General features: G+C 28.3%; 5 protein-coding genes across 9 annotated transcripts; all 5 read left to right on the top strand.

Annotated features, from left to right (window-relative positions):
- The first annotated feature begins 1,204 nt into the window (after positions 1–1,204).
- On the top strand, positions 1,205–4,567 carry LOC122524003 (RNA-binding protein spenito). The gene is made up of 2 exons (XM_043646029.1): positions 1,205–1,709; positions 2,065–4,567. The coding sequence occupies exons 1-2, from the start codon at positions 1,585–1,587 to the stop codon at positions 4,247–4,249; spliced, it is 2,310 nt and encodes a 769-aa protein (XP_043501964.1). The 5' UTR covers positions 1,205–1,584; the 3' UTR covers positions 4,250–4,567.
- A 3,918-nt stretch (positions 4,568–8,485) lies between these two features.
- Positions 8,486–13,369, top strand: LOC122524004 (dolichyl-diphosphooligosaccharide--protein glycosyltransferase subunit 2). Of its 2 annotated transcripts, XR_006305428.1 has the most exons (12): positions 8,486–8,856; positions 9,184–9,392; positions 9,590–9,721; positions 10,008–10,162; positions 10,340–10,479; positions 10,560–10,935; positions 11,199–11,378; positions 11,465–11,684; positions 11,775–11,987; positions 12,242–12,413; positions 12,673–12,908; positions 12,988–13,369. XR_006305428.1 is itself a non-coding variant. In XM_043646030.1 (11 exons), the coding sequence occupies exons 1-11, from the start codon at positions 8,850–8,852 to the stop codon at positions 12,810–12,812; spliced, it is 1,944 nt and encodes a 647-aa protein (XP_043501965.1). In that variant the 5' UTR covers positions 8,486–8,849; the 3' UTR covers positions 12,813–13,369. The 2 variants fall into 2 exon arrangements, 1 of the variants encoding a protein (XP_043501965.1); XM_043646030.1 differs by having other exon boundaries at positions 12,673–13,369.
- Positions 13,370–16,521: 3,152 nt separating this feature from the next.
- Positions 16,522–18,721, top strand: LOC122524418 (probable peroxisomal membrane protein PEX13). Of its 2 annotated transcripts, none has more exons than XM_043646699.1 (4): positions 16,522–16,903; positions 17,391–17,644; positions 17,733–17,954; positions 18,024–18,721. In XM_043646699.1, exons 2-3 carry the CDS (start codon positions 17,391–17,393, stop codon positions 17,938–17,940), a joined length of 462 nt encoding a protein of 153 aa, XP_043502634.1. In that variant the 5' UTR covers positions 16,522–16,903; the 3' UTR covers positions 17,941–17,954; positions 18,024–18,721. The 2 variants fall into 2 exon arrangements, with proteins under 2 accessions (XP_043502634.1, XP_043502633.1); XM_043646698.1 differs by having other exon boundaries at positions 16,525–16,945.
- Positions 18,722–19,549: 828 nt separating this feature from the next.
- LOC122524417 lies at positions 19,550–20,730 on the top strand. Its single transcript, XM_043646697.1, has 4 exons — positions 19,550–19,741; positions 19,862–20,100; positions 20,185–20,388; positions 20,465–20,730. The coding sequence occupies exons 2-4, from the start codon at positions 19,862–19,864 to the stop codon at positions 20,472–20,474; spliced, it is 453 nt and encodes a 150-aa protein (XP_043502632.1). The 5' UTR covers positions 19,550–19,741; the 3' UTR covers positions 20,475–20,730.
- Positions 20,731–21,346: 616 nt separating this feature from the next.
- Positions 21,347–24,839, top strand: LOC122524415. 3 transcript variants are annotated; one of them, XM_043646694.1, is made up of 6 exons: positions 21,347–21,483; positions 21,734–21,935; positions 22,167–22,459; positions 22,547–22,772; positions 22,863–24,136; positions 24,210–24,839. In XM_043646694.1, the coding sequence occupies exons 1-6, from the start codon at positions 21,424–21,426 to the stop codon at positions 24,558–24,560; spliced, it is 2,406 nt and encodes an 801-aa protein (XP_043502629.1). In that variant the 5' UTR covers positions 21,347–21,423; the 3' UTR covers positions 24,561–24,839. The 3 variants fall into 3 exon arrangements, with proteins under 3 accessions (XP_043502629.1, XP_043502631.1, XP_043502630.1); XM_043646695.1 differs by having other exon boundaries at positions 21,397–21,483; positions 21,804–21,935; XM_043646696.1 differs by lacking the exon at positions 21,734–21,935 and having other exon boundaries at positions 21,395–21,483.
- The last annotated feature ends 295 nt before the right edge of the window (positions 24,840–25,134 follow it).

The raw sequence follows: 25,134 nt of genomic DNA, 5'->3' as shown, positions 1-25,134 counted from the left end.
CTTTGTTTGTTTTTTTATTTCTTCGATCAAATTGAATCTACAAAACGTACGTTATAGATCAACAGACGACGTTATTTTCATGTGCTTGCAAAAAGACTTTAAATATTCATTCAATTAATATCACTTGCAAGACATTTAATTATTCGCGATTATAATACCAAAGAATCATTTTAAGTCCATTGTAAATAGATTTATTGTATAATTAAATGCGTGTGATATCAGACGATATATTAGAACGTAATAGAAAGTTTTTCAACAGGATCAGAGTGACAAGCTTATCAATCTGATGTTGTAATTTAAAATAAATATATATATATATATTAAGTAAACATATATATATATATATATGTAATATATAAGTATTTGTAATTTAAATAAATTGAATACACAATTAATATGCTGCTTCAAATATTTTTTCTTCAGGAAAAAGCTTTATTGTATATTTTCCAATCATAATTAATTTTTTCCGTATGAACTTTTAAATGACGAATGAATCCAATTTAAAATACGAACAACGCATTACACATGTGGCATGTAAAATTGTTTTTTCTGGCATCCTTTTTTTCATCACTCTTTTTGTAATCTATTAAAATAAATGTTTTATCATAAAATTAATAAGCAGTATACTTGAGATCACTGTGAATCATGAGATGCTTTTGGAATCTGTTTTTGAATTTATAAATTTTACTACAAATATTTCATAGATATTCGTCTTTACTGTTCACCCTCAAAAGAAAATATATACAGCATACTTTCTTACATTTTACTAAAATATTAAAGCCAAGTTTCATAAGTATCTGCAATAATATATTAATACTCTTTTTATTTAAACAATAAACATATAAACAAATCTTCAGTTCTACCAATAAAGTACAAATAAAAAATAAATCACGTTTTGCTAATGATATATTACACAACATAGAAACTGAACTTTAAATTTTAAAACCCTAGAGACAGTGGCGCTACCTATGCGCGATAAAACATTGTATACTATATTTAAAAATGTCAAATACGTATATTTATATATAAATAGAAAGTAATAGTTTTTAAAAGAAGTTAATGGTGATCAAAGAAATGTATGCACGTGTGTTGTTAATTATTGAATCATTAAAACAAAGTTTAATCTCGTTTACAAAAATAGTCGATTACATGAAAATAAGGTATTATTCGTGAACCAATGAGAGTCCTCTATGCCATACGATACTCTGATTTGTAACTACTTGCACACACATAACAACCATATGGATTTTCTTACTTCGACATACGTCAAATTTCATCGAACAGCGTCATATTATTAGTAAATTATTCCGTAATTTTTATTCTTTTGATATATTAATATTAATGAACTATAATAATTATTATATTTAAACATAATAATATTGCTAACGGAAGTACGTAGAAATTGGTGAGGCGATATCAAAACGCCATTTTGTGTGTCCTTTCAAGCGAAGAAGGTAGACTTCTATACATAGAAAGATAAAAATACTTAAATCTTGTATTTAAGTGTTCTATCTATTCGCGATATTAGCGGGTGGATATTATCTATTCTTCTTTATTTCACTACGATACAATTAAACTGCGTTGATGATTGGGATTCCGCGAGACGACCGACATAAAATTACGGTTAAAATCCGCAACAACATGAAAAGGAGTTCGAGTCGTGATACTCCACCTCCTCGGGTGAAACGAAGTCGATCTTCCATGGGACGGTAAGCATTATTTATTTATCTTATATATTTATCTATTTCATTGTAACCTCATCGTTACATTTATCTTATATGCTCGCAAATATAAACATCATTTTTATTCATGGTCCTCGTTATCGTTTAATTAATTTAATATTTATAATATACATTAAATTATGGTGGTATGTAATTAAAATTTATTTTCTAGATTTATATTAAGTATACGATTTTAGTGCAATAAGATATTTATTGTATATATTGTATTGGAACATTATTGATTTTATGTATTATTGTTTTTAGATAAATATGAATCATGTATCATTGTAATGTTTTTTATTTAGTCTGTAATAGCTAGTATAATATTCTTATCAATTTATAGATATGATGATTCAAGTGATGAACGAATCACCCCTGAACGTATTCGACGACGTAGCAGAGGTGCAAGAAGTCCTAGTCCATCAGCAAGAGCGTCATCTCATGCGCGTTATGTAGAGTCCAGTTCACATCGCGACGAATATTTGCGTGCACCTCGAGATTTACCACCTGAACGACCATACAGTTATAAAGTTCTTTGTGTCAGTTCCATTCATCCGAAAGCCAGTGATGAAGTAATTAAAGATACTTTGTATAGAGAATATAAAAAGTTTGGTGATTTTTCTATAAGAATTTCTCATGAGTTAGATGAACGCGTTGCTTATGTGTGCTTCAGGAGCTCAGAAGATGCACGAGATGCGAAACATGCTAAACCACGAATTATAATGTATGATAAAGTAGCTTTGGTAGAGCCAGTTTATGAAAGACCCGATACGTATCGTAGACAAAGATCTGTTTCACCACCAGATTATGAACGGTATTATGCTAGATCTCCAGGTCCAACGGATAGACATAGACCATTAGATCGATATGAACGTGTATATGGGCCTCCTGTAGGTTTACCACCCCATCGTGAAATGAGAAGAGAAACAATACCACCGCCTCACCACGAATTTGTTAGGCCACCGATTCATCACGGACCGCCTCATGTACATCCTGGTCCTCCTCATCATTATGGTCCACCTAGACATATGATGCTTCGTCATCCTGTTCATGGATTTGAAAGAGTTGAAAACAAGAAAGATAAATTTCCAAATTATCTCCATCACGTTTCTCCAGAAGATGACCCTCTTGCAACTAGGACTCTTTTTGCTGGTAATTTGGAAATTAATATAACCGAGGATGAATTACGTAGAATCTTTAGTAAATACGGTGTTGTTGATGATATTGATATCAAAAGACCACCGCCAGGAACAGGAAATGCATATGCTTTCGTCCGATTCCAGACATTAGATATGGCTCATCGATGCAAAGTTGAACTTTCTGGGCAGTATATAGGAAAGTTTCAGTGCAAGATAGGATATGGTAAGGCAACTCCCACAACACGAATATGGGTTGGTGGTTTGGGTCCTTGGACTTCAGTACCTCAATTAGAAAGAGAGTTCGATAGATTTGGAGCCATCAAAAAAATTGATTATCTTAAAAGCGAAAGTAATGCATATATCCTTTATGACTCCATTGATGCAGCACAAGCTGCTGTAAAAGAGATGCGTGGTTTTCCTCTCGGTGGTCCTGAACGAAGATTAAGAGTTGATTTTGCAGATGTAACTCCTGGTTTTGGTTTTAAGCCTAGATCATATCCAGAAGACAATGCTGAGTTTCGACCACGTTTGGTAGACTATGAATCACCATATGATCCTTATGGTCCTGAAACTGAATTTGGTTATGGACCAAGAGGTTTTCGAGGACGAGGAAGTGCACCATGGCATGAAAGAAGAGGCGGTGGCAGAGGCGGTTACCGTGGTACTGTTCCAGATGGTTATCTCCGTGATGAAGCAGATTGGTCCAGTCGTAGACCACTTCCAGATCTGGAATACGAAGCTTCTCGTTTAAGAAGATCAATGTCACGAGAACCTGGTGTAGATCGATCAAGATCTAGATCACCACGTAGAAGACAAATGGATTCAGATTCAGATTCGGAAAATACTCGTACAGGAATGCTCTCAACGTCTCGTACTTTACCGGAAGTTGCACGAAAATCTATTGCAGTTTGGCAAGGTGCATTAATATTAAAGAATTCACTATTTCCAGCTAAATTTCATCTTACAGATGGAGACACTGAAATAATAGATGCTCTTATGAAAGATGAAGAAGGTAAACATATGCTTAGAATAACACAGCGCCTTCGTCTCGATCAACCAAAGTTAGATGATGTATCCAAAAGAATACAAACTTCTAGTTCACACGCGATATTTCTTGGTCTTGCTGGATCAAGCGGAGCTATTACAAACGATGATGCTAATGTTCAAACTAGACCACTTCGTAATTTGGTTTCATATTTAAAGCAAAAAGAGGCAGCAGGTGTTATATCACTTTTAAACAAAGATACAGAAGGAACTGGAGTACTCTATGCATTTCCACCGTGTGCTTTTTCTACAGAGCTCCTGAAGCGTACGTGTCCTAGTTTAAGCGAAGAAGGTTTAAAAGAGGATCATTTGGTAATTGTTGTTGTTAAGGGTGGTAGTGCCTAAATTTTAAACTGGAGTGACACAAACAATTGTTTAATTCATGAATAACAAACAAAATTATTTCATTATTTTAATACTTCCTGAGGTGAAGTATTATTTTGATTTAATTGGTAAGGTGGTTAGAGAAGAATGATGTACAGAAGTTGTAGCAATGATCGATGCTTTTTGATCTATATAAGTATTATTATCATAGATTTGATTGATTATTTATTATCAATCTTATTTGTCAATATGATTTTTAAGATAACTAATTATTGACGTGTATTATTTTATACAATAAGATACATGAATAATATGTATGTGCTTATTCAATTCATATTTTTTAACTATTAATATTTTCATTTCACAAATGTAGATAATATATGAAATAGAAATATTTGAATCCGTCTAAATACTTAAGTCTATAATAATATAAATTTATCGAATAAAACAAAATAACCAAAATATATTGAAGCACAAGTTAGAAAAATTTTAATGGATTCTAAATATGAATTATAAATAACAGTATATTATTATATATATATATATCTTACAAAAAAAAGATCAAAGTAAATACATCAAAAAAATATTAAAGAATAATACTTATATTGTATCAAAAAACATTATTAATAGCGCGTTTATTTGATGGAACTGAGAAATTTTAGAGTGGTTGCAAAAAATGAAGTACATCATTAATAAGGTACCTTTATTATAAGAATCTTGACATAAAAAAATAATATTATTACCCTTATAATCAGAGGTAAATGTTTAACTATATAAATATTATAAGAATTTATCTGTATTATAGACACATATATATATATATATGTATATATATATATATATATATATATCTGTATTTCCAACGATAATGACATTACTGTACACAGATCTTTCACATTTATAGCATATAATTTTATCATTCTTTTTAATATTATCCACACAAAAAAATAAGAACACAGTGACTTCCATATTTATATATAAAATTCTTATTAAAAATACATTTATATTTAACAGGAATTGACTTTAAATGTCATTAAGACAATAGAATGCAGATATAACTTATCTTAATTATAAACAGAAGAAATAATGTAGCTTCTTACTCTCTGAGCCTAATGATATAAGTATTATATTTTTGTTTGATGGATTATTCATATTGCAATAATAATATTGCTTACTCCAAAAAATCATTTTGATACAACGGTCAAATACATATTTGATGGAAAAAAAAAATTAAAATGACACTTTACCAGACACATGTTGCTGCATTTTTAACAGCCACATTAATAAATTCGAGAAGAGAATTTTTCTATCTCTCTTATAACAAATGTATAAGCTATACATTCATATAGAGAAAAAATGTGAAAGGCCTGGTTTTGAAAAAAAATGTGTTAGATAAGGATTATCATCGATTCATAGTATTATGATTTTAGCTCACATTTCCATGAACTTGATTTTTCATTTATAATCTGTAGATTCTTTTGAGTGATTTAATACCACTTAAGTGATTGTGCAGTAAATATTTTGTGCATAGTTTCATGAGTTATCAAAGAGAGTGTCTGAGAGTGATGATAGTGAGGAAGAGACGGAATATGCTTTAATCTGCGTTAAGAAAAGTTGATAACATCTGTGTATCGTCGAATTGATTACAAAAGTTCATGTTAAGTGAGGATATATTATCTAAAGGACAGTGTTTGGTGGTAGTTAAAAAAAAAGAAAAGTAAAGGAAAGAAAAAAGAAAAGAAAAAAAAAAGCTTTGAAAAATGTGTACAGTGATGTATAAAAAAAAAGTGTTTGTGTTTTGTCTTTGAGTATGGAAAAGATGCTGTGAATGATCATTTCTGAAATTAATAATTAAATATTTCAAAAAGGATGATATGCATTATCTTGACCATACTCAAATACATTTGAAAGGTGCAGTGGTTATAAGTACACCTGGTGATCGAACAAAAAAAATAGATGACATTTATGCAGACAAAAATAAAAGTATGTGTTGCTTTTCTTGATACCGTTATCCATACATACCAAAGTCAAAAATCTTCGTATAATGTCGTAAACAACAGTGTTACTTTAATTTCAAATTGAGTTCTCTAGCCAAATTTATTCAAGTAGATAAATTTTGCAGGAATAGGTTTTCTTTCCTTTTTTTTTTAATTGTTTTAATTTTTTGTTTTATTTATTTTTTTTGTAAGAAATAAAGAGAGAGAGAGAGTGAGAGAGAGAGAGAGAGAGAGAGAGAAAGATAAATGGAACATTTAAAATGGAGATCAATTATTCAGAAGACGTCAATGCAATCTTTCAAATGAAAAATACCTGCTTGTGTGTAAAAAATTAAGTTGGAATGCAATATATATATATATATGTATATATATATGTATATGTATATGTATATGTATATGTATATATTTTTTTTTTAGTTTTTCACGCGAAATTTATTTCATTTCTTTTTCTTTATCTAAAAGTGAAGTTAATAGTGAATAATGGTGTTGTGATTTGTTCCTTACTGAATGACAATATCAAAGATATTCGAAAAGTATATAATAGATTGCAAATTTGTAGTGCTTGTGGCTTTTATAAAATAATTTCTCTATTTAAAAGATGAAGAAAATCAATCATATTTTCCTTATAATATAGTTTTCACGTTATCAGTAATAATAATAATAATAATAATAAAAAAATAATATTTGTGATTTGTGTTTTCTGTGACACGTGATGATACAATATCTATAAACAAAAAAACAAGCAGACGTATTAAACTCAGTTATAAATCCGGGTCTCATTCTAGTTTGAAAAGAAGTTTTTAAATACTATAAAAAAGTATAGTTAGTTGTGATATCTCCAACAATGTATTGAGTCCCAATATTGTGCACTCAATTGTGTAGTTCTGTATACCTGGGAACAAAACTGGAAAATGGATCTTGAAGGAAAATACCGAAGACACGAAAAAGGTTTGATTAGAAAGCTCTTCTATCTTTCGCAACAAAAAAATAAAAGAAAATATAAATCCTATTACTATGTTTTCTAATTGTATAGCAAAATGGTAAAATATATTTCTTTATAATTTATATTTTTTGCATTTTCAAATTAGTACTTTATATTATTTACATCTAATAGATGAAACATGGAATAATTAGAATAAAAAATAAATTTTTGCAAATAATTAAGTAATTAAAAAATTAACAAAAAAATATGGCTTTAAAAATTTCAATCTGAAAAACGATAGAATTTTTTAATCGTAAATTAAATACAAAATCCTGACTTTTGAAAGATATTTGACAATATTGTTTATAGTTTATTAAATTTGTATATTTTAATGAAATATCTTAGCATTTAGGATGAAATTAAGAAAAAAGAAGTATTCTTCGATGTGCATTTAAAACATTAATGACTGAAGATGACTGAAATAACCTCTATTTCATGTAAGTATTACTCGACTAAATGTAAGTTAAAGCAGAGTTACATTGTAAGTAATTTTGTTAATATTACGCAATACTGATAAAGAAAAAAGAAACAAATGCATACAAGCAATGCAGTATTTATAGGTGTGGGAACTGTACGATGACATAGGACCACCCCGCAAATCAAGCTAGCATACAAGTCAATGTTATTTAATAATAATGTAAAAATATTTCTTATTAAATTAACAGAGAAGTATAACAATATTTATGAATAATATTGTACATCTGTGTTAACAATTAATTGTAATATAATAATAATATATAATCATTAAATAATTTTAGAATTTTAGATGATCTCAATCTTCGAGAAGAGAAAGTGGCGGGAAGATTTTCTATGAATTTATCAGACGATATTTTTACGAATATATATTCATAAATTAAATAAATATATATTTTTACATTACATATATTTAAAATTTATATTTTTATGTCAAATATATAATAAAAAAATATAATAAAAAACACGAGATAGTCGAAAAATTCCTTATTTTCACTCATTTTAATAACACCAACTTGACAGTGAATAAATATCATCAGTTTTTAAAAAATGAATCTATGAAATATCATCTTTTAAATGCACGCTGATATGATACGATCGAATTAATATTACCAGAATGACGTGACTTTAACCCATCTAGTGAAAAAATAGGCGTAATACTTAAATCCTTAAAGAAATATAATAATTTATTTATCATAATACATTTTATTTTTTTCAATAATTAAAGAATAAATATAATCTTTTTATTTATATGGTTTTTATTAAAAATATGTAATATGTAATATCCAATCACAGTATAACAATATGAACTACAAATGTAAAACTCTAGATAAGTCGACCAATGGAATTCGATTAAATAACTCGAAGTTATTTCTATTTCAATAACTGATCGTTGATTGGTTCAAGAAATCAATTAGTTATTTTGTATCGTACTTCCGTTTAATGTTAATGGAGTTGTCCTATTGATTGTATTCACTTCCAAAATAATTCGATCAACCAATCAGAAAGTATTTTGTAGCGCCCTCTATATAGGAACGTATCGAGTGTAACGAAGCCACGTGTACTCGAATAGGAGCCGGAAAGAGCCATTTTCTTTCGAGACTTGAGAAGGTGATCGTTAGCCAGCGTGGCCGGTGTGCTAGTGCACTATACCATATATACTGCCATAATGGCGGGTGAGTAATGTTTTATCAACGATAAAATTAACCGATTTTTTTTCTATTAATAATATATCCGTATTAATTTCTTTTTTATTTACCATTTTAAATAGTAATCGATGTATACGCGTATACGATTGTACGATAATATATTGTTAAAAATATTTAAATCTTTTTGTGAATATCGTGCACGCCTAAGTTTGAGGATTTTTATTGAATTTTTTCTATATATTTTTTTGTATATATTTATCTGTTTATATATTCTTACTTTGATTTGCTAAAAATTATTATAAAAAGAACAACACGATGATAAAATTAGTTAATATTTTTCTTCTCTATTTCTAGCTATATTACCTTTGTTGATGGTATCAGTTTTATCTGCAACATACACAGTAGGAGAAACAGTACCATCAGTCATTTCTTATTTATCAGAAAATGATAAAATTCGTTTAAAACATGTTATCGATCCTGGTTTGAATCTGCAAGATCCAACTTCGACATATTATAGTCTGTACGGATATCAACTTCTTCATGAAACTATACCTAATAAAGAAGTAGGTATTTTTGGTATTAAAAATAATCATTGATTTCATTTAATTATTTTTATATTAATATATGATGAAAAATGCAAATATTGAATTTCATTGATTCTTTGATTAGTCTTACTGATATTAATATTCAACATTAAAAGTTAAGTTATGTATCTCCTTTCACACATTCATCAATTTATAATTTTAAATATATATTACAGAAAATTTGTAATTATCTGTTAAAATCCATTGGGGATGGTAACAATGTTGTACCTGAAACAGCCTTTTATATTGTATCAGCATGGAAAGCTATCAATACATGCCAAGATTTACCAATACCTGCGATTACAAAGGTACTTCTATTCACAAAATTATATTTTAGCAATAAAAGATCTATTACTTAACTTTTAACGATGTAAAGGCTCCGTTGTGGAGATATTACACTTATGGAGACTTTCTATCGTTATGGGCTAAAGTAAAAAATTATCTAACATTTAATGATGCTTTTAAACTTTCGTTCTACTGCAAGAACATTGAAGACAAATTTTACTTAACTGAAAATATATTTATCCAATATAAATTATTGAAATTATATGAATGATAAATATTTATAAGAATTTTTTTTTTGTTCTAATATAGGTTTTGATGAATACTATAGACAAAGATACATCTACGTTCGCTGAATTATATTATGCTGTAAATACATTAACACTCTTGTCACAAAAATTAACTACAGAGAAATCTGAAAAATTAGCTAAGACATTGGCTTTCAGAAAAGACGACAGTCTGTGGAAGTAAGTGTTAGTTAATAAAGTCTTGCGATTTAATTGTTGTAAATGTTAATATTGGCATGTGAAGTACGGACCAGCGTGAAAAGTATTAGCAATTTATTATACCAATTGTATAACATAGTTATTCTACGCCAATGTTATACGTAAATCCAAGTATGATACAGAGTATTTTGTATTTAGTCTTGGATATACCTTCCACATTGCTTCTGATCTTGGATCCTTTGGTACATTTGCTTTGCATCGTATCGAAGATGCTATCATACAAGCAGATGAAGTAAATGGACAGTTCTTGCAATTCGAAGGTGGTCTGTCTATAACAAGTAAGTCGTAAATCATATATTTTATGTTATTTATATAAAACTATAATTTATATATTAATATTAACAAATTATTTTTTTAGGCTTCCTCCTAAATGGTATCTTCAAGCTTAGTAATTCGTTAAAAAAGAAGCCACTCCTGACGTCTCAGCAAATTGTCAAACTAACTAATTATCTTTTGTCGAGACGATCCGTACAAACTCCTAAGGGCGTTGTAAGTCTTCTTTCAGCACTGAATACATTAGCAGCATACGAACATGAAACATTAGTATGTATCACCTTACCTGAAGAAGGAGTCATTGTTTCAAACAAACAACCCCTTGTTACTGTTAAAGTTTGTGATATTTTTGGTAAACCGTTGGCAACAGTACCGAAAGTTATCACAAATTATGTTACTAAATTGGATGATGATACTGCTATTCTCAATAAAGAAACATTACAGCCTTCAACAACAGATAAGTAAGTTCATTAGGATTAAAATTCCCAATATTATTCATCCCCAATACTTTACTGATTCAATTATAAGAGATTGACATCAGCTATACCTTGGGGTATAGTAATTGTTGAATTAACCCTTAAACCTTTTTTCAATGTAAGAAAGGCATAGAATTTCAACAAACAATTTTATATTTACAAAAGTTTTTAATTATATATATTTAAAAACAAAAAGTATTTGGAATACGCATATTAAATATGTTTAATAATTTTTTGTCTCTTAATAGAACATTGTTTACGATGGATTTAATGAAAGCTAAGCCAGAACGTGGATTTTATAAAATATCAGTCTCAGCAGCATCTGTAACCAACATCGTTAAGGTCAAAGTTCTTTCCGAAGTAGTGGTTGATTATTTAGAAATAGGAACAGGTGATGCTGATCAAACTACGCAACCAAAATTAACAAGGTATATTAAAGTCATAAAAATTGTAAAAAATTCGTATAGATTTTATCCAGTGTTTATAATTAAAAATGTTTCATACAAATTTACAGAGTAACATATCCTGAAAAACTAAGTCAGAAGATAGAGGCAGATTCCCAACAAAAATTAGTTGTCAGATTTTTGTTGAAAGATTCAGCTAATAAAAAACCGATGCGCGTTCACCAAGCATTTATCCGTTTATCATCTACTTCTACTACCAATACTAACAATGAAAATGAAATAACATTTGTAGCTGAGCCAGATAATGCTAATATTTATAAATTTGATATGGTAAGTTCACTAAACATTATTAAATTTATAATTGTACGATTATTTTCAAAATTCCGATAAGATGTGCTAATTTATCAATTATATTTTTAGCCTCTAGCAGCAACAGCGATAAACTTTGCTTATCGCAGCGGGGATTATAAAATAGCTTTAGTTATCGGTGATGCTGTATTAAGTAATTCTTTTGAATGGACTATTGCTATGGTAAATTTGAAATTCCCTGATGCTGTTGCTGCTGAATCAAGCGATAAGAATGCTTTCTTCAAACAAAAAGCAGATATATATACAACCAAACCAGAAATAAAGGTAATTATTAATAATCAATGGAATAAACATATAATAGCCAATGCTCGTTGGTGATCGAATATTTTTAATTATTCTAATCACTTCTATAACATTGGTAGAATAAATAACTTCAAAGCAATTTTATCTAGATTTCCAAATTAATTTTATATTTGGATTTATACAATAAACTTTGAATAACAAATTTATATTTAATATGCGCATATATTTTCATGATATTAAAAAAATTGATTGCTCTTTTTTTTCTATATTTCTAGCACATGTTCCGTGAACCGGAGAAGAGGCCACCAGCTTTCGTATCAAATTTATTTACTGGCCTATGCTTATCACCTGCCTTTTTACTTATTATTTTGTGGGCAAAACTTGGCGTCAATATATCTAATTTCCCCTTATCTCTTAGTGCTGTAACGTTCCATCTTGGATTAGGAGGTAAGCTTTTAGATCACTTCCAAGTATAATATAATTTTACTATTATGCTCAATGCTTGACAGGCTATATTTTTCTATGTTGACTTGTTTTCAATTGAGCAGAAAGAAAACGGTGAATTTTTCTCAAATATAGTACATTTTTAACTATATTTGTAGCCCGATTATTCTCAACATAAATATTTTTAAATAATTATACTATATTAAGTGTAACACAAATAATTGTTTTGTTAATATTTAATATATATTTTTCATTTTCGTAGGTATTTTCGTACTGTTTGGAGTATTCTGGTTAAAATTGAACATGTTTGTAACATTGCGTTATCTTCTGGGACTTGGTGTTGTTACATTCCTTGCGGGTAACAAATTGTTATCGAACATTGCCCATAAACACAAATCATAAATCACTGAATTATAAACGGAGGTTCCTTTAGCACGCTCAAGTGATAATATTATTATTACTACAAGTGCATTTTATAATAATGAAAGTTATAAACATGTACGTTATTGAAAAAGGGAAGTATGTGTGTATTTTAAAATACACACAGTTATTCAAAAACGAACATTCATTTTTATAGGTCGAAAGTGTAACGTCGCTAATTCAATGTTGATGCAAAAGTGATATACTTATCGAATATCGTTCTAACTATATAATTTAATAAACATATTGAAAAAAAAATATATGCAATACTATATAATTCTCAAATACGTTACTTTAGAATGTTATAGTTTTTCTACGTATTAATTTGTACATAAAGACTTAATAAATAAAATTTAAATTTAGATATATAAATATAAATAAATATAAATATGTATTGCATTTATATTGTAACAAACTAATGAACGAAAATATGCGATGTCAAAGTCGAAGATTTTTATTCACAATTTTTATAACAGTATTGTGGTATAGAAATAATTTATTTGTTCACGATAATGAATTATGTTATATGCAACTATCAACATGCTGTATTATTTTTATAATAATTTTATTATTTTATTATTGTACATTTATATTATGAATTTAAATTTGTTTTCTTTTCATTCGATAAATAATCTTTGATTATTTTTCTCAATATATTAATTTCTTTTCGTTGATTTTCTTTTTCTAATTTTAATTCTTCAATAGTAATTCTCACTGCACCGATTCGACGCCAAAAATTGGTTAAATCTTGGAAATTATTTATAATCTGTATTTGTAGGGTATATTTGTTAGCAATATATACATTTCTTTCATAAAAGTTTGTCAAAGAAATTGAAAAAGAAAAAGAAATAATCGATTATGTTCATTCAAAATTGTATCATCCTACCTCCGCACTTCCTTGCAACTCGAACAAAGTTGAAATCTTTTTAGGACTCGATTCCTTATAATTAGTATAAGAATAAATATTTTCATCGAGGGTTTCATACTTGTGACAAATTAAAAGAAGACTTAATAAACTTTTTACTTTTTTAACTAATCTTTCTAAATAATTTTTAGTTAACTTATATTCGATCGTCGTTGTTGTTAATTGAATTCTATCTTCTTTCTGCTCTGTAATTGTTGAAACATTAAAAAACACAAATTAGAATTTAAGTGTGAATAGTTCAAAATAAGTAAAAAAATTATTTATCATATTTATGAACAAATACACTTGCCAGAAATAAGACGATTTTTCATAATCCAATAAGAATTATAAAAGAAATGTTGTTCGTCCATAATTTCTTTGAAATCCTTGTTAACGTTAGCTTTATGAGTAGCAACTTTATCGCGAAATTTACTAATTGTTTCAGATAGAACAGAAATACGCACATATTGCTTAGTTATAATCTGTTGATTTTTCTCATCCTTTTCTTTAGCGGCATCGTAAATTTTTCTTCGATTTTTTGTATCTAAAAAAATCTTATTTATATAACAAAATTTCGCAGATTACGAAGAACATCATTCAAAATGGAGGATGCTCCAAAAGTTGTTTTACCGAGAGAACCGTGAAATTTATTAGCTAATAAATTGATTAATAATTTTTCAATTCCGTAAAGCAACTTTTAGGATGCCCTATATATTATACTTCTATGATATGTAGCAATGGTTTTTCGAAGATCCGTTGAAAGTTCATTTAGCTGATTCTCTCTCTTGGAAGCTGCCAATCTTCTCATATTAGTTTTATCACCAACAAAAGAATCGATCTTACCTTGAAAAATTATTTAAATTAAAACGATATAACTGACAGATTGTGCGAGTAAATAATTTATTTTCCTTGTTAAGCGGATGTCGAATGTATTCACACGAAGTCTTCCATTTAATTTTAGACGACACAGCAAATTTACATTAAATTTGATAGTATAATTTTAAACATAATACAAATATTCGAAATCCTCTTTTTAATATTTTTTAAATACTTATTAGTATGATTAGACTTACTCATAGTTTTGCTTTTAGTGTTACTAAACAAATTATCGAATTGTTCTTGCATACAACGAATAATAGATTGCAACTGTGACAAATCTTCATTTCTTTTTTTTTTTAATGCAATATTTTCGATGTCAGCTTCGCTTAGAGTTTCATTAATTTTGGATTCGTAAATCATTGAAGTAATATTAGTTCTCATATTATAAATATTAAATAAACGATCGATTATAGTGCTGTGAGCATTTTTCAATATTTCGTGTTGTTCCTTAGCTTCGTCAAGAGAATTTATTAAAATTTGAATACTATATTAAACAAAATAATTTAATTCCTCTTCTATAAATCATCGTTACCGTTGATCATTATCATAATTATTTATAAACGAATATACCTGTGGTCTTTATTATCGATTATTCGATCAAATGTACGCCACGCAGTCTCGATATCTTCTTTGATAATCGGCATTTTTGCACGCATCATTAATTCTCGCCATGATTGACGATACTTTATTGTATTCAATGCACCCATTTCGATTTCACGATTTAAATGTTCTCTTTTTAACGTTAATTGTCTTTCCAATGCCTGTTTTCGTTTTTTTTCTTTCGTCATGGCTGTTGCCCATCGTAATTTTCTTCCTCTTTTCGGTGGCATATTCTTTTAATAAATAATATTATTTTAATTACTTGCAAACGCACACACACATAAATATAATACACAAAAAACAATATAAAAATATATTAATTTTATTCTATATATTGGATTGTATATTGAATTGTAACATATAGTCTTTCTACTTTTAATATTTTGTTCCAAATAGAAAAAGTAAAAGAAATTTAAAAAAATTAAGGAAAATAACTTTTATAATTATTAAACAATTTATCTTACGTTTTTAATATCCTCGTCAAACGAATATAGTCGGATAGATATTTAAAAAAGAAACACGCTGGGTGTATCCTCTTAGAAAAGAAAAATCTTAACAGACGAGAATCGTGTAGCCTCAAGCAATTTGAATAAAACCATCAATGAAATACCGTATGTTAATGATATTTCCAATTATTATAAAGATTCCCAGGGAATTCCAATGATCTGTTAATGGTTTCGTTAAGTTTAATTGTATCTGTAAAAGGTTACATGACATTTTTATTCGATGCTGTTATATTAATTTATTACATACATTTGTTTTTTGTTTACTATATCGTGTTCATTTTTAAATCACAATAAAATTAATGATTTTATTGAAATTTTAAATAAAAAAAATGATGAATGATCCTATTGATGCTATTCCACGAAAAGTTACACCCGTTTACTTATATGTTTGCCGATATTATTTGAACAAGAATATTTGATCTTTCACAATCGTTTAGATTAAAACGACCTCGTTTAATGTTAATTATTAGGAGAGACAAAAATAAAAAAAAAATGTATCATTACCATGAAAAAAAAGAAAGGATAGCTGTCCAAAAATAGGACTGACGATTTGAAAAGTCGTTCCAATCGTTTTTAATATTAATAGAAAAGATGTTGTGTTGCGCAAATAGTTAAATTGAATAATAAAATTATTTTTCTTTGAAGTATGAATGCATAAATAATTTGTCTATTTGTAGTCATTAGAAAAATAAGAGATTTTTATTTGTAAATATAAAATGAAATAGGCAATTAATAATCGTTGAATAACTTCGATGGTCGTCAAAATATCATGGATAATTTATAATTACAAAATCTAAGTATAAAAGGAATGCGTTGGAATTAGGAATACGAAGGTCGATGGTTAGTTATAAGGTTGTTTTTAAGAGGATTGCGTAAAATGACAAGGAACTCTTTTTTTTTCAAATAAAAAAATTCTTGCGAAGTCACCAGTCGAGTTCAATGTCATTCTTGGTAAGGTGCGACGTGGTGAAGAAAACCGGAAAGATGAGAATGAAAGATAAATTTGTATTTTATACGAGAAACACGAATGTTCACATATGTAACGTCAGTAGTGGTTACTTTGAAAGAAAACTATTGGTAGAATGATTTTAAATATTTCACTTTGTAGTCAAGATATTGTGATGGAAGGGGAATCTTCCTTGATCTTATGCTATAAAAACTCTGGAAACTCGATTTAAGAAAGGGTACGTTAGTTTTAACTTAAGATCAGGACACAATCAAATAAGGTTCGTAAGAAAACATTCTAACTTATGTTCTATAGTGATCCATCTTTTTTTTTCTTCATATTACACAAAATAATACGAAGTATCTACAATTAAAAATTGTACTATAAAAAGTAGAAATCAGTGTGTTTCATTGTACGTATACTGTGTATTACATTATTTTACAATATTGTAATTGGACCGTTTGTTGTGAAAATAGTGTAAGTCCATTTTTGAACAATATTGACATTACGTAATTTGAATTTTTTATTTATAATTATTGAAAATTATATGTTTTGTCAAACTTTTACTCGAAAATGGACTTCCGCCACTTGCATAAGAAACTATCCATATAATACTATTATTTTAAAATATATATATACAAGGAAGAAAAGGAAAGAGAAAGTGAGTGAAAGAGAGAGAGAGAGAGAGAGAATATCGAGAAAAATGAATTTTCTTTTCTCAATAGATGAAGCTCCATTACTTATTGGCATTAATTACATTTCTGACGGTGGCTTATGCAGCGTCAGACATCACTCAAGATTTATCGGATTCATCATTGAAATCAAATGAGGAAAATAAAATACGAGACAAGAGGACTTTACTTTTAGGAAAGGCTGCCCTAATTGGGGGTGGTGCTCTTCTTGCTAAAAAAGCCCTTTTAGTTGGAGGTGGTGTCCTAGGTGCTAAAGCATTACTTGGGGCTGGTTTATACACAGCTAGGTAATTCAATGAAAATATTAATTAGATTTCTAGAAAAATAATATCATTAGTAACATTATTGACAATTTTTGCATAATTTCTTTTTTAGTTTGGGACGTGGTTACGGCTATGGTGGATATGGCGGGGGATATGGTTACGGAGGAGGATTTGGTTATGGTGGTGGATTTGGTTACGGTGGTGGATATGGTGGTGGATATGGTGGTGGATATGGACATGGATATGGATACCCATCTGTAAGCCATTATTATGCTCAACCATCTTACGTGAATTATCATTCTCATGGTTATTGGCGATAATTTTGATATACCTTGTAAGTATACTTCCTTTTTATCTTTTCATTATTTTTCGTATTATTTATATACGCATATTTATGTTACAGAGAATGCAGTATTGAAACAAAAAGACAAATTGAAAATCTTATCCTTTTAATCGAATTTTGAAATAAATGTATACCAATAAGTATTAGTGCTTTGTTTTACGTTAGAGACGTACACACAAATTTTAATTAATAATATTAATAATATTCTTTAATATGTACTTTAATAATTAGAAAAATAGCGTGTGATCAAAAAACATGCTCGTACAAAATTATGAATTAATAATGAAACTATTTTTATGTGATCACCGATTCATTTATCATTATAGAAAAAAAAATAAATCAAAATAAACATCCTGGATCGTTAGAATAAATAAGTTAATCATTTTGAAAAATAATAGATTTTAAAATGATATTGATATCATCGACATTTACATTATTACAGCATTGTTATGTGCTGTAATCGAAGCAATTCGTTAATTTTACGTGACGACAATTTTATATGCCGATTTCGATATCCGATCACAATCCCATGTTTCTTTTCTCTTTAAGGAAGTACATAAAAATGACTCGAAGTAAAAATTAAATTTAAACACAAAATGAAACTATCAAATTCGTATCGAAATAAAAACAAAATTTGATCGGTTGATTTTTATTCCTTACTATGCTTCTTCTTTCTTACATGATAAATACGATTTCGTATGCGTTATCTAACCGTGAATTTAGTTTATAGAAATAAATAAAAAAGATCATCCAAAGCACGTTCGATCGGAGGTTGTGTATATGTCTTCAATTACAAGAACAGAATCCTAATGAACCTTTTTATCGAACCATACTTGTTTGTATATACTATTATATATATATATGTAACTGTGTAAAGGAACAATGCAGATAAAAAAGTTAACTAATCGAAGGTGCGAGACAAGAAAGTGTTATAGTATATCGATGAGATGGAAAATACGTCAACTTACTTAATGATGTGTGTGAGTACACACTGTGAAAACGAAAACGATGACTGACATAGAAAGTGTCTGATGTCCACTCAGATTTCGTAAGCTTACACGGAAATTTCACTAATGGGTTGGAACCAATAGCCTACATTTGAAAGTTAAACAAGGATCTACCCAAAAAAGAAAAAAAAGAAAAGAAAGAAATTCTTAACGATTTTATTATATTTTATAGTTTTTTTTTTTATTGTACAGGGTGTCTGAGGTTTTTTCATATACACGTTGTGAACGATCACCCGACTAGATTTTAATTTATGGAAGAAACTAAAACAACAAATTTATGTAACTGAGATAGTTACACTTGATATTATGGTAGAATGAATTAGGGATACAGTTATAGAAATTAATAAAAATCCACAAGAAATTACTGTATAGTAAAGAAAAGAAAAATTTGTTTGAATGAGTAGTACGTGTATCTTCAATCTTCGAATCTAGCGGTTCTAATTTGAAGTTAAATTTGTTAATTAAATTCTATAACATGATTTGTAATCAAATAAGATCATTTATCTTCTGTTTGTTTTTTTTTATTAATTTTCTATTAATTCAATTGAGATTCTAAGATAACAATATAGAATAAGATCTTATTGATATATTGAGACAGAAAGTCCAAAACATCGAAGAAATGCCCAACGATACGATCGTTCGTGTTTGGACTGTAAAATATACTTGTGTCTTTGCTAACCAGGAGGTAGGTTGACTATAAAATCACGCATCCGCTCGTTGTTAGTCACAGTACTTTTTCTTATCCAGAAGTGTACAGTAGCAAAGCTAAAGGTAAGTAAAAGATACGTGAATTTGTAATTAGACAAATTTCACTTCATCATTATTTTCGTTTTTAAGACATTAGACAAAAATTCTACATATAAATTTAACGTTATTTTTTTGATATCGTAGATGCAACAATACACTATCTTCATCATCCTAGCGGTATGCAGTTGTGTTGCATTATGCATTGCTACCGAAATTGATAATAACCAATACGATCATCAAGTAGATACATTAAAAACCCTCGATACAACAAACGAGTTCAATAATGGGGCTGAAGAACATACAAGAACAAAAAGGACACTTTTCTTAAAAAAGAAATTATTAGGCGCTGGAATTTTGGGATTTGGTTTGGGTGTTGCTAAAGGGTATAATACTCGTTGCGGAATTTTTTTAATTTCCTCTTTCTTTTTTTTCCTTTATTATTTCTTACAATTACTTTTTATTTCCAGTTACAAACTTGGATACTACAGTGCTCCTGAAGTTCATCGTATATATGTACCACCACCACCACCACCAGCTGTTAAATATGTAGAATATGTTGAAAAACCAGTTTACATTTCAAGAATTATCGAAAAACCAGCGACAGTTTACAAATCGGCTCATTTAGATTATGAACCATCCTGGTCGCAACCTGATCCTTCACCTGTTTACGGGTAACTAATTATAATCTCATAAATATCTAATTAACTAATTAATTTAGATGTTTCTCATATATTTTGTCTTTTTTAGATCCTGGTAAATAAATATTTAGTATTTTTTAATAACATTTGTAGAATATAAACGTCATTCAGGTAGTCAGCGGAAGGATTCAAAAAATTAAAATTTGAAAGAAAAAATTCATAATAATTTGCATAGATCTAAATTAATTTCTCAGGTATTTACCAGATTTATAAAAGAAATTATAAGAAAAATCAACCACTGTCTTTGAGCTTGCTCTTATTTATAATCAAAAAAATACTGCATTTGTTAAATAAAATGTTGTTTTTATAATAAAATATTATTTTTATAATAAAATATTATTTTTATAATTTGTTCTTTATAATATATTTATTATTCTCCTATATTATAACTATAATGATATAATAATTATAATATCAATCGTATGTTATAATATAATTTTGAATGCAATATTGCACTCTATGAAAATAAAATTTAAAAATAGTGCATTATTGGCGGACAAATTAAGTAACCAATCATATCACAACAGCCCCTAACTGTTGCGCGCGAGAATATCAGCTATTTGTTATAGTTATGCTATAAAACAAATATCATCGCTTTTAGAATTTTTTTTATTCTCATTTAATATATTTTATATAAATAAGTTATTAAAGTATTCAAATATGCGCAGTAACTATTAAATGATGAATGAACAACGATAAAAATGTGTAAAAAATGTAAGTATTAAGTATATTTATAAGAATGCGCAGAAGTCCATGCGCGAAAGCCCATGCGCAGAGTCCTATAATGAGTGCATTACTATATATGTGCATTATGCGTCATACAAGATTGCTGTCAAAAATTCTTATCTCTGCCATAGAAATTATTGCATAAAATTTAATAATTCTAATAAGAATAAAAATATATCTATAGAGTGTTTAATTATATCTCGATCATTTATTCTTTTCATGACAATAAGTGTGTGATAATAATTATTAATTAAGAATAATTAAATTTTTAAACAAAAGAACATGGAACAAACAGGTGATCGTCCACAGTGGCTTTTGGAATTGGAAAATAGAAAGAGAAAGGTTATATTAGCAATTATTACATGTAATATTTAGTATAGATAAATTTAATTTCTAGTATAAAAAATCCATTAAACTGGCTTTATTAATTTATTTTTTACATCTAACTTAATTATACAATTGTTTACTAGTTATACATTATTTTTCTTGTTATCAATTACATTAGTTTAATATCATAGTACGTATTTTATTTCCTTTCTTTATTTTTTTGGTTAACTTTGTATTTATTTATTTATTATTTTCCTTAAATTAGCCCCGTTTAGCGCATGAAGCTGGAGCAGGAGCACCATGCATGATATGTAATGCTTTGTGTCCCGGTTTAGATTTACACTTTTGGCGAAAGACATGTAAAATTTGTAAATGTAGCAGAGATGATCATGATGTTGTCAATGATGATTTTCCACAATTCGATTTATTATTTGGTCCGTCAGGAAAGTCGAAAAGAAAACCTATGTGTAAATACTATCGCATTATTTATTTTATTTTTATTATTATTAATCCTTTGTGCTATATGATTTAACATGCTGAGCTGCGTGTCATATTCAGTGCTATATTTTATGCTTCTAATGTTTTTCATGTTTGAACCATAAAGCATCCAATCATGAGTCTCACACGTTATTATAGTGCGAAGGGTTAATACTATACAATTTAATATACTACTATACTAAATCATAATTACATTTCAGTATTGGCTATATCCAATAAAAAGCAAGCTAACAGCGAAATCAAATTCGACTGGATACCACCAGACACAACTAAGGAACTTGCAACAGATTATATGAATGCTTTACCCATTGAAAAATTACCTATTTCGGGATCAAATGGTGCAATATTAAGGAAACAATTATTACAGAAACAATTGCCATTACATGATATCGATCATAAGGCATGTGATGAACTTAGCGAAGTGGAGAAAAAAGAATTAGAAAATTATGTGGAGAATTTGAAGAAATATGTTGGACAGGGTAAAGTAATAAAGGTATGTGTTCTATTATTTGTATGTATACTATACATATGTATAATATTCATATTATTTTTATAAATTTTTTTTTCTTTTTTATAATAGATGCTAGGTGCACGTCCATTCGATCGATCATTAATGACACCAGCTAATGCTACAGATATGCAACGTCTCCACTCACAGAATAAATCACAAATATCTGTGACCATACCACAACTTCGAACACCAAGCAGTTTTGCAAAAAATATTCCATATTTAAAAACACCTTACGAGAATAGACCAGATGCAAAAGTTAATGCGGAAACAAAAGATAATGAAAGAAACATTTCTGGTAATTAAAATATTACATTATTTTTATCAATTGAACAGATATGAATATTTTCCTAAACTTTGCCATAATTTTATCATACTTTTTTTACAGATAATAAATATTCTAATCCAGGCTCGTTTCATAAATTGGTGAATTCTTCTATACCCACTTACGATGCTAACTCAGAACTACCTACAATTTGTCAACATGAATATTGCGAACCTCTTTATTGTAAACACGCAGAAATCAACTCATGTTCTGTACCTATGACAAATCATGACAAAAAACTTAAACATACAGAGCAGAAAAATCTAACTCATAGAAATAACGTTGATCTTCAAACAGAGCCACTTAATATTGAATTATCAAAATCTGATGAAAGTCAAGAAATGAATCTTCAAGAAGTTGCAGATAATATTCTAGCAAACGCATTACTTCCACCGAGTGCAATAAATGTGCATGATATTGTCAGTAGTACTTTGGATAAGGATGAGTTAATGTTTATACGCGATAAACTTAATAGCAAATATAGTATGCAAGATAATTCACAAGGTAGTCATACACGAAGTTTCCCACATAATAAAGGGGTGGACAAGGCAAGCATTGTGGACTCTCAACAAAATCTTTTACCGATTGGATCTACGTCTAAAATAACAGATACGAACAAAAATGATCAGCAACTTGGAGCTAAGCCCATAACAGCGGAAAAACGTGTATCTAAACCTTTATCGGAAGTGATTCAATCTACTTCTGCCGGTAATATTGCACCTAATTTTATTCATAATAAAGCAAACACTATGCATCTAAGAAATAAACCATGTAACGCTATTTTACAACCATCGCAAGTACACAATGCGGATTCGCTTGAAAATATTCCAATATCATCTATAAATTCACCAGAAAAATATGATACAAACCATAAAGAAGTGCTTACAAAATCTGAATCATCTACATCACCATCTGATATTGAAAATACAAATTGTGTAAAAGGTAAATTAAGCGGCATTAAAAATGTCCAACCAGTTATTTCTTACTCAGAAAATTTACACAATCAAGTATTCCCATACGAAGTAAATTGTAAAGTAAACCAATCTACAGAGAGTCAACCAGATATTGATGCTCTTAATGGAGCTGTTAAAGGTTTAACCGTTGAAACGACAAAAGCGCAAAATTGTGAGAAGTGTAAAAAAGAAATTAATGTTGGGGATGTAGTTATAACTGTAGATAAAGCTAAAAATATATTATGGCATCCAGGATGCTTCGTTTGTTCCGTGTGTGATGAATTACTCGTCGATCTTGTATATTTCTATTATAAGAATAAGTTATATTGTGGTAGAGATTTAGCAGCTTTATTAGGAATTCCAAGATGCTTTGCCTGCGACGAGGTAAGTCAATTATATATAAGAATTGTTATATTATTTAATTTATACTATAATTTAATGTGTATTTCTTTTGCAGTTAATTTTTGTACGAGAATATACAGTTGCCGAAGGACACAATTATCACGTAAAACACTTTTGTTGCTGGGATTGCGACATTCCATTAGCTGGTCGACAATATATATCTGAAAATGATCATCCTTTGTGCCTTCCTTGTTATCAGAACACGTACGCGAAAACTTGTAATGCGTGTAACGCGGTAATTGCAGCTGATCAACAAGGCGTCGCTATAAAGAATTTAAACTTTCACGCGACAGAAATGTGTTTTTGTTGTTACATGTGTAAAAAATATTTACTGAACAGTAGAATGGCAGTAAAAGAGGATAAACTATTTTGTAGTAAGGATTGTATTTCCAAGTTTTCCAATTGATTGAAAAATATTATTACTCTATATATTTATATATATGACGATTTGATATTATCAAAATATAAATCAAATTTATATTTTTTATCTTCGCTTATATATTTGATTCAGCAAAACAGATTTACTTGCCATTATGCCATACAAGTATAACTACATTTTTAATAATAATAATATAATAATAACTGTGACTATACTTTAATAATAATAATAAGACTCATGGATAATGCATTTATAGAAAATCCATACTAAGTGTATACGATAATATACATTTTATTTTTTCCCTTACTTTATACATATTCATTTTATTAATAATTAGTTTTATTACACAATTATTTTAAACAATGAGAATATGTAATTGAAATATTTCTTTTATACTTCGACTTTTGTAAAATTATAATATTTTTTAATAAACAAAAAATAAAAAATAAACGTTATCGAAAACATATTAAAAATGATTGAATTAAATCTTGAACATTAAAGTATATTTATATATATCGTAACAATTATATTGTTTTATTACAATAAACGAGTAATATAGCATGTGTAAGATATTGCGTAACTTTTAAAACAAAATAATATG

The sequence above is a fragment of the Polistes fuscatus genome, unplaced genomic scaffold, assembly GCF_010416935.1.
Source record: "Polistes fuscatus isolate 324 unplaced genomic scaffold, CU_Pfus_HIC Scaffold7, whole genome shotgun sequence".
Lineage (NCBI taxonomy): Eukaryota > Metazoa > Arthropoda > Insecta > Hymenoptera > Vespidae > Polistes > Polistes fuscatus.
The sequence above is the reverse complement of the archived record's forward strand: the minus strand, read 5'-3'. Positions and strand labels throughout refer to the sequence as shown.

What these genes read in the sequence shown, in the direction of transcription:
- LOC122524003 (XM_043646029.1), top strand. Translation starts at nt 1,585, where the DNA reads ATGATTGGGATTCCGCGAGACGACCGACATAAAATTACGGTTAAAATC. An exon ending in AGTCGATCTTCCATGGGACG is followed by an intron (nt 1,710 to 2,064) that starts GTAAGCATTATT and finishes ATCAATTTATAG; the next exon opens with ATATGATGATTCAAGTGATG.
- LOC122524004 (XM_043646030.1), top strand. An exon ending in AGGTGGTCTGTCTATAACAA is followed by an intron (nt 10,480 to 10,559) that starts GTAAGTCGTAAA and finishes TTATTTTTTTAG; the next exon opens with GCTTCCTCCTAAATGGTATC. An exon ending in ATATTTATAAATTTGATATG is followed by an intron (nt 11,685 to 11,774) that starts GTAAGTTCACTA and finishes TTATATTTTTAG; the next exon opens with CCTCTAGCAGCAACAGCGAT.
- LOC122524418 (XM_043646699.1), top strand. Translation starts at nt 17,391, where the DNA reads ATGAAGCTCCATTACTTATTGGCATTAATTACATTTCTGACGGTGGCT. An exon ending in GCTGGTTTATACACAGCTAG is followed by an intron (nt 17,645 to 17,732) that starts GTAATTCAATGA and finishes TTTCTTTTTTAG; the next exon opens with TTTGGGACGTGGTTACGGCT.
- LOC122524417 (XM_043646697.1), top strand. Translation starts at nt 19,862, where the DNA reads ATGCAACAATACACTATCTTCATCATCCTAGCGGTATGCAGTTGTGTT. An exon ending in GGTTTGGGTGTTGCTAAAGG is followed by an intron (nt 20,101 to 20,184) that starts GTATAATACTCG and finishes TTTTATTTCCAG; the next exon opens with TTACAAACTTGGATACTACA.
- LOC122524415 (XM_043646694.1), top strand. Translation starts at nt 21,424, where the DNA reads ATGGAACAAACAGGTGATCGTCCACAGTGGCTTTTGGAATTGGAAAAT. An exon ending in TGGAAAATAGAAAGAGAAAG is followed by an intron (nt 21,484 to 21,733) that starts GTTATATTAGCA and finishes TCCTTAAATTAG; the next exon opens with CCCCGTTTAGCGCATGAAGC. An exon ending in GATGCTTTGCCTGCGACGAG is followed by an intron (nt 24,137 to 24,209) that starts GTAAGTCAATTA and finishes TTTCTTTTGCAG; the next exon opens with TTAATTTTTGTACGAGAATA.